A 9,079-nucleotide genomic window follows, 5' to 3' on the forward strand; every position below is an offset into this window, starting at 1 on the left:
AAAGAAACTGTAGCGTGACTTCTTGCATGGATGACTGAGCTGCTTGAAATGAGGATTAGTGCTAAACGAGGAGGAGACACACACACACACACACACCCTTACAGGAGGGCACACTTAGTGAGATCCAGTAGCGTTTTTTTAAAGGGGCGACATGGGCGGTTGCCCAGGGCGGCATCGTGGTGGGGGCTGCATCATGGGCATCGGCAACAAAAAGTTGCTCGTACTCATGTGAGACATTTAAAATGACATTTAAAATGTCTCGCTTTTAATAAATAATTATATGAATCTTACAACCAGTTTTTATCTGATGTAAAATGTATAGACATCATACATATACCAACAAGACTGTACATCACTGTCACAACAGCGTTTGTTTTCATTCAAAGACTTTATGTTTTTTCCTGGGGGGCCGGTCTCTAGTCAAAATGGCCGGGCTGATTTTTTGTTTCTTTAAGCAAGTTCTGCATGACTGAGCCAAGTGTCCTCTTTTTTTGGAAATCAAAATATGGTCACCCTACTACAGGGAGTGCAGAATTATTAGGCAAGTTGTATTTTTGAGGAATAATTTTATTATTGAACAACAACCATGTTCTCAATGAACCCAAAAAACTCATTAATATCAAAGCTGAATGTTTTTGGAAGTAGTTTTTAGTTTGTTTTTAGTTTTAGCTATTTTTGTCATGATACGTTGTGTGGCAGGCAGGGGAAGGACCCAAGATGCAGATTCGCAGACACGGGGATAAACTCAAAAACACAGCTTTATTGCTGGCCACGGGAGGCAATACAAATAAACTAAAACTGGGAAAACTAAAGCATGAACTGTACAAGGGAACCGAACCACGGGGAGAATTACACACAACATGAGGGAGAACGCGACGCCGAACAGAGGGAGACTCAGACAGAAATACACAGAGGGTAAACGAGGAAAGTGGGCACACACGGGGAACACAGGTGACACTGATAATCATAACGAGACAGGGCGGGGTGAACTGAACATGACATGTACAGGCACAGAGGTTCAGACAGGAGGAGAGAGAGCACGGGGAAAACACAGACGTAACAGGCTGGGGAAACATGAAACAACCACAAAGGGAGACGAGGGCTCATAAATACATAGAGGGCACACAGGGGGGAGAGAGCCATGAAGGGAAAACACTTAGGGAACAACACAACAGGGCAACTCAGAAAACATGGCCTAAATAAGGAACAAAATACAAAAATACATGAAAACTAAGAATACTGGGCCCACATGGCCCAGGACCATGACAATTTTAGGGGGATATCTGTGTGTGCAGGTGACTATTACTGTGCATAATTATTAGGCAACTGAACAAAAAACAAATATATACCCATTTCAATTATTTATTTTTACCAGTGAAACCAATATAACATCTCCACATTCACAAATATACATTTCTGACATTCAAAAGCAAAACAAAAACAAATCAGCGACCAATATAACCACCTTTCTTTGCAAGGACACTCAAAAGCCTGCCATCCATGGATTCTGTCAGTGTTTTGATCTGTTCACCATCAACATTGCGTGCAGCAGCAACCACAGCCTCCCAGACACTGTTCAGAGAGGTGTACTGTTTTCCCTCCTTGTAAATCTCACATTTGATGATGGACCACAGGTTCTCAATGGGGTTCAGATCAGGTGAACAAGGTGGCCATGTCATTAGTTTTTCTTCTTTTATACCCTTTCTTGCCAGCCACGCTGTGGAGTACTTGGACGCGTGTGATGGAGCATTGTCCTGCATGAAAATCATGTTTTTCTTGAAGGATGCAGACTTCTTCCTGTACCACTGCTTGAAGAAGGTGTCTTCCAGAAACTGGCAGTAGGACTGGGAGTTGAGCTTGACTCCATCCTCAACCCGAAAATGCCCCACAAGCTCATCTTTGATGATACCAGCCCAAACCAGTACTCCATCTCCACCTTGCTGGCGTCTGAGTCGGACTGGAGCTCTCTGCCCTTTACCAATCCAGCCACGGGCCCATCCATCTGGCCCATCAAGACTCACTCTCATTTCATCAGTCCATAAACCTTAGAAAAACCAGTCTTGAGATATTTCTTGGCCCAGTCTTGACGTTTCAGCTTGTGTGTCTTGTTCAGTGGTGGTCGTCTTTCAGCCTTTCTTACCTTGGCCATGTCTCTGAGTATTGCACACCTTGTGCTTTTGGGCACTCCAGTGATGTTGCAGCTCTGAAATATGGCCAAACTGGTGGCAAGTGGCATCTTGGCAGCTGCACGCTTGACTTTTCTCAGTTCATGGGCAGTTATTTTGCGCCTTGGTTTTTCCACACGCTTCTTGCGACCCTGTTGACTAGTCAAAATGGCCGGGCTGATTTTTTGTTTCTTTAAGCAAGTTCTGCATGACTGAGCCAAGTGTCCTCTTTTTTTGGAAATCAAAATATGGTCACCCTACTACAGGGAGTGCAGAATTATTAGGCAAGTTGTATTTTTGAGGAATAATTTTATTATTGAACAACAACCATGTTCTCAATGAACCCAAAAAACTCATTAATATCAAAGCTGAATGTTTTTGGAAGTAGTTTTTAGTTTGTTTTTAGTTTTAGCTATTTTTGTCATGATACGTTGTGTGGCAGGCAGGGGAAGGACCCAAGATGCAGATTCGCAGACACGGGGATAAACTCAAAAACACAGCTTTATTGCTGGCCACGGGAGGCAATACAAATAAACTAAAACTGGGAAAACTAAAGCATGAACTGTACAAGGGAACCGAACCACGGGGAGAATTACACACAACATGAGGGAGAACGCGACGCCGAACAGAGGGAGACTCAGACAGAAATACACAGAGGGTAAACGAGGAAAGTGGGCACACACGGGGAACACAGGTGACACTGATAATCATAACGAGACAGGGCGGGGTGAACTGAACATGACATGTACAGGCACAGAGGTTCAGACAGGAGGAGAGAGAGCACGGGGAAAACACAGACGTAACAGGCTGGGGAAACATGAAACAACCACAAAGGGAGACGAGGGCTCATAAATACATAGAGGGCACACAGGGGGGAGAGAGCCATGAAGGGAAAACACTTAGGGAACAACACAACAGGGCAACTCAGAAAACATGGCCTAAATAAGGAACAAAATACAAAAATACATGAAAACTAAGAATACTGGGCCCACATGGCCCAGGACCATGACAATTTTAGGGGGATATCTGTGTGTGCAGGTGACTATTACTGTGCATAATTATTAGGCAACTGAACAAAAAACAAATATATACCCATTTCAATTATTTATTTTTACCAGTGAAACCAATATAACATCTCCACATTCACAAATATACATTTCTGACATTCAAAAGCAAAACAAAAACAAATCAGCGACCAATATAACCACCTTTCTTTGCAAGGACACTCAAAAGCCTGCCATCCATGGATTCTGTCAGTGTTTTGATCTGTTCACCATCAACATTGCGTGCAGCAGCAACCACAGCCTCCCAGACACTGTTCAGAGAGGTGTACTGTTTTCCCTCCTTGTAAATCTCACATTTGATGATGGACCACAGGTTCTCAATGGGGTTCAGATCAGGTGAACAAGGTGGCCATGTCATTAGTTTTTCTTCTTTTATACCCTTTCTTGCCAGCCACGCTGTGGAGTACTTGGACGCGTGTGATGGAGCATTGTCCTGCATGAAAATCATGTTTTTCTTGAAGGATGCAGACTTCTTCCTGTACCACTGCTTGAAGAAGGTGTCTTCCAGAAACTGGCAGTAGGACTGGGAGTTGAGCTTGACTCCATCCTCAACCCGAAAATGCCCCACAAGCTCATCTTTGATGATACCAGCCCAAACCAGTACTCCATCTCCACCTTGCTGGCGTCTGAGTCGGACTGGAGCTCTCTGCCCTTTACCAATCCAGCCACGGGCCCATCCATCTGGCCCATCAAGACTCACTCTCATTTCATCAGTCCATAAACCTTAGAAAAACCAGTCTTGAGATATTTCTTGGCCCAGTCTTGACGTTTCAGCTTGTGTGTCTTGTTCAGTGGTGGTCGTCTTTCAGCCTTTCTTACCTTGGCCATGTCTCTGAGTATTGCACACCTTGTGCTTTTGGGCACTCCAGTGATGTTGCAGCTCTGAAATATGGCCAAACTGGTGGCAAGTGGCATCTTGGCAGCTGCACGCTTGACTTTTCTCAGTTCATGGGCAGTTATTTTGCGCCTTGGTTTTTCCACACGCTTCTTGCGACCCTGTTGACTAGTCAAAATGGCCGGGCTGATTTTTTGTTTCTTTAAGCAAGTTCTGCATGACTGAGCCAAGTGTCCTCTTTTTTTGGAAATCAAAATATGGTCACCCTACTACAGGGAGTGCAGAATTATTAGGCAAGTTGTATTTTTGAGGAATAATTTTATTATTGAACAACAACCATGTTCTCAATGAACCCAAAAAACTCATTAATATCAAAGCTGAATGTTTTTGGAAGTAGTTTTTAGTTTGTTTTTAGTTTTAGCTATTTTTGTCATGATACGTTGTGTGGCAGGCAGGGGAAGGACCCAAGATGCAGATTCGCAGACACGGGGATAAACTCAAAAACACAGCTTTATTGCTGGCCACGGGAGGCAATACAAATAAACTAAAACTGGGAAAACTAAAGCATGAACTGTACAAGGGAACCGAACCACGGGGAGAATTACACACAACATGAGGGAGAACGCGACGCCGAACAGAGGGAGACTCAGACAGAAATACACAGAGGGTAAACGAGGAAAGTGGGCACACACGGGGAACACAGGTGACACTGATAATCATAACGAGACAGGGCGGGGTGAACTGAACATGACATGTACAGGCACAGAGGTTCAGACAGGAGGAGAGAGAGCACGGGGAAAACACAGACGTAACAGGCTGGGGAAACATGAAACAACCACAAAGGGAGACGAGGGCTCATAAATACATAGAGGGCACACAGGGGGGAGAGAGCCATGAAGGGAAAACACTTAGGGAACAACACAACAGGGCAACTCAGAAAACATGGCCTAAATAAGGAACAAAATACAAAAATACATGAAAACTAAGAATACTGGGCCCACATGGCCCAGGACCATGACACCACCCCCCCCCCCCCTAAAGGGCTGGCTCCCGACAGCCCAAACCCGAGAAACAAAAACAAAAACAGAAAACAACCCACCCAGGGCGGGAGGCGGGGGACCAGGACGGAGGGACCAGAACGGGAAACAAAATAAACAACAGAAAACACGGGAGCACATGACCATAGTCAAAATAAAGTTCAGGGGGCCGACCCAGAGCCCACAGGCACCAGAGTTCACGGGTCACACGGTCGGGGGGCCGACCAGGCGGGTGGCACAGGTGGCAGAGCTGGTCCGGAGGCCGGCCGCGCGGAAGGCAGCGGCGGCGGCGAAGGAGACGACGGAGCAGTTCAGGAGGCCGGCCGCGCGGAAGGCAGCGGCGGCGGCGAAGGAGACGACGGAGCAGTTCAGGGGGCCGGCCGCGCGCAAGGCAGCGGCGGCGGCTCTCCAGTGTCAGGCGTACTGGCCGAGGCCCGGTGGGCACAGGACCAGTCGAGGCGGGACCAGGCGAAGCACAGGCTGAGGCTGCAGCGGACGAAGGCTCTGAGGCTGCAGCGGACGAACGCTCTGAGGCTGCAGCGGACGAAGGCTCTGAGGCTGCAGCGGACGAAGGCTCTGAGGCTGCAGCTGACGAAGCACAGGCTGGAGCTGCAGCTGACGAAGCACAGGCTGGAGCTGCAGCTGACGAAGCACAGGCTGGACCAGGCGTAGCAGAAGGTGGCTGGATGGGCTCCTCGGGCCCTCCAGCTGATGTGGCATGGTGCTGGACGGGCTCCTCGGGCCCTCCAGCTGAGACAGGAGGCTGAACGGGCCCCTCGGACCCTCCAGCTGACGTGGCATGAGGCTGGTGCGGTTCTCCTGAACCCCCAGCTGACGAGGAAGGTTGCTGAACGGGCCCCTCGGACCCTCCAGCGGAGACAGGAGGCTGAACGGGCCCCTCGGACCCTCCAGCTGACATGGCATGAGGCTGGTGCGGTTCTCCTGAACCCCCAGCTGACGAGGAAGGTTGCTGAACGGGCCCCTCGGACCCTCCAGCGGAAACAGGAGGCTGAACGGGCCCCTCGGACCCTCCAGCTGACGAGGTAGATGGCGGCGTGGGAGCCGCGGAGTCCTGGATGAGCTCATACAAGCTCCCAGCAGGAGCTGATGCAGAGCCAGAGAGATTTGAGACCCCTGGCTGGATGTTAAGCTGACCAGCGGACCGTACTGCTATCGGGGACTGGGCTACAGGAGCTACTGGGGCCTGCGCTACAGGCGGCACTGGAGCTACTGGGGCCTGCGCTACAGGCGGCACTGGAGCTACTGGGGCCTGCGCTACAGGCGGCACTGGAGCTACTGGGGCCTGCGCTACAGGCGGCACTGGAGCTACTGGGGCCTGCGCTACAGGCGGCACTGGAGCTACTGGGGCCTGCGCTACAGGCGGCCCTGGAGCTACTGGAGACTGAACTGAGGGTGGCTGCGAGGGAGCTAACTGAACTGAGGGTGGCTGCGAGGGAGCTAACTGAACTGAGGGTGGCTGCGAGGGAGCTAACTGAACTGAGGGTGGCTGCGAGGGAGCTAACTGAACTGACCTGGGAGGAGAAACACGAGCAGGAAAAGGAGCAGGCTCAGAAAAAACTGTCCGAGAAATGGCAGGCTCAGGGTGCCGGCGGCGAGAGTGCCGCTTCCTTCTATCCGTGGAAGCGGGCGGGGTGAGCGGTGGAAGTCCCTGGCAACTCCGGGGACCCCCAAGAGCCAGTCGAGTCCCCCGGAAAGAGCGCTCGTCATGATCAGGAGCGAGCCACGGCTCCCTCCCGAACTCTTCCACTAGCTGTGCGCCTGCGGCGTGCTGCTGCCCCTCGTGATCGACGGCCAGGACCCCCACAGCGTCCGCGGGACGCTTCGTGGAGGGCGAGACAGGACGTAGCAGTGCGCGACGGCGGCGCTGACGCCGGTTCTTTCTGGAAGTGTGTACGATGGATGCTGGAGCCACCGAAGCAGAGGGTGATGTGGCGGCGATCTCCTCGTCGTCCGCCCACATCCTTGCCAGAAAAGAGGCAGGCGAAGTAAAGTCTGAGCAGTGTGGGGAGGGCGAGCGGCTGGTCCGAGGCGGTGCAACAGGTGTGAGTTCCTCCTCTGAAATGAGCCAGGGCTTCCAACGAAGCTCGTCCTCCCGTAAAGCTAGCAATACCTGCTGTCGCTCATCGTCGTCGAAATCTGTGGCCTCCACCATCTCGGTGCGCTGGGCTATGTAGCTTGACAGTGGCGGAGACGAACTGTGAGTTGATGGCGGTGCAGCGGTGAGCCTCAGAGTCCCTACTCTGACTGCCTCCGGCTCGCGAGGCAGCGGCAACGACAACCGTTTGCGGGTCGGAGTCGTAGGTGCGGAGGCGGCGTTTAACACCCTCTGGGCCAGCGTGCGGGCGCGAAGCTCCTCCTTCAGGGGGGCCAGAGAGTCGAACGCCTCAAAAAGCTGGGGAAACCGCCGGAGCTGTGGCGCTTGCTGAAGGATTGCGTCAATGGCCGCCAACCCGGTGGACACCACTCTGGGGTCCGTGCACCCACAGATGCGCGTCATGAGCCGGCAGAGCCGTTGCAGCTCCTCCCCAATCTCGTCCGGACTGTCCGCTGGGTCTGACATGGTCAGATCGTACTGGAGGTCCGCGGAGGGGTTGTGAACTGCTGGGTCCATGTTGTGGTCGCGTTCTTCTGTCATGATACGTTGTGTGGCAGGCAGGGGAAGGACCCAAGATGCAGATTCGCAGACACGGGGATAAACTCAAAAACACAGCTTTATTGCTGGCCACGGGAGGCAATACAAATAAACTAAAACTGGGAAAACTAAAGCATGAACTGTACAAGGGAACCGAACCACGGGGAGAATTACACACAACATGAGGGAGAACGCGACGCCGAACAGAGGGAGACTCAGACAGAAATACACAGAGGGTAAACGAGGAAAGTGGGCACACACGGGGAACACAGGTGACACTGATAATCATAACGAGACAGGGCGGGGTGAACTGAACATGACATGTACAGGCACAGAGGTTCAGACAGGAGGAGAGAGAGCACGGGGAAAACACAGACGTAACAGGCTGGGGAAACATGAAACAACCACAAAGGGAGACGAGGGCTCATAAATACATAGAGGGCACACAGGGGGGAGAGAGCCATGAAGGGAAAACACTTAGGGAACAACACAACAGGGCAACTCAGAAAACATGGCCTAAATAAGGAACAAAATACAAAAATACATGAAAACTAAGAATACTGGGCCCACATGGCCCAGGACCATGACAATTTTAGGGGGATATCTGTGTGTGCAGGTGACTATTACTGTGCATAATTATTAGGCAACTGAACAAAAAACAAATATATACCCATTTCAATTATTTATTTTTACCAGTGAAACCAATATAACATCTCCACATTCACAAATATACATTTCTGACATTCAAAAGCAAAACAAAAACAAATCAGCGACCAATATAACCACCTTTCTTTGCAAGGACACTCAAAAGCCTGCCATCCATGGATTCTGTCAGTGTTTTGATCTGTTCACCATCAACATTGCGTGCAGCAGCAACCACAGCCTCCCAGACACTGTTCAGAGAGGTGTACTGTTTTCCCTCCTTGTAAATCTCACATTTGATGATGGACCACAGGTTCTCAATGGGGTTCAGATCAGGTGAACAAGGTGGCCATGTCATTAGTTTTTCTTCTTTTATACCCTTTCTTGCCAGCCACGCTGTGGAGTACTTGGACGCGTGTGATGGAGCATTGTCCTGCATGAAAATCATGTTTTTCTTGAAGGATGCAGACTTCTTCCTGTACCACTGCTTGAAGAAGGTGTCTTCCAGAAACTGGCAGTAGGACTGGGAGTTGAGCTTGACTCCATCCTCAACCCGAAAATGCCCCACAAGCTCATCTTTGATGATACCAGCCCAAACCAGTACTCCATCTCCACCTTGCTGGCGTCTGAGTCGGACTGGAGCTCTCTGCCCTTTACCAATCCAGCCACGGGCCCATCCATCT

General features: G+C 50.5%; 1 protein-coding gene across 1 annotated transcript; it reads right to left on the minus strand.

The window, feature by feature from the left end:
- Nucleotides 1–98: 98 nt before the first annotated feature.
- Nucleotides 99–7,763, minus strand: LOC146608021 (uncharacterized). The gene is made up of 2 exons (XM_085348643.1): nucleotides 6,681–7,763; nucleotides 99–113 (listed from the first exon to the last, which is right to left on the minus strand). Exons 1-2 carry the CDS (start codon nucleotides 7,755–7,757, stop codon nucleotides 99–101), a joined length of 1,092 nt encoding a protein of 363 aa, XP_085204769.1. The 5' UTR covers nucleotides 7,758–7,763.
- Nucleotides 7,764–9,079: the final 1,316 nt, after the last annotated feature.

This window comes from Diplotaxodon limnothrissa, linkage group LG23, assembly GCF_057381915.1.
Source record: "Diplotaxodon limnothrissa isolate DT_005_m linkage group LG23, D_limnothrissa_male_GT1.1, whole genome shotgun sequence".
Lineage (NCBI taxonomy): Eukaryota > Metazoa > Chordata > Actinopteri > Cichliformes > Cichlidae > Diplotaxodon > Diplotaxodon limnothrissa.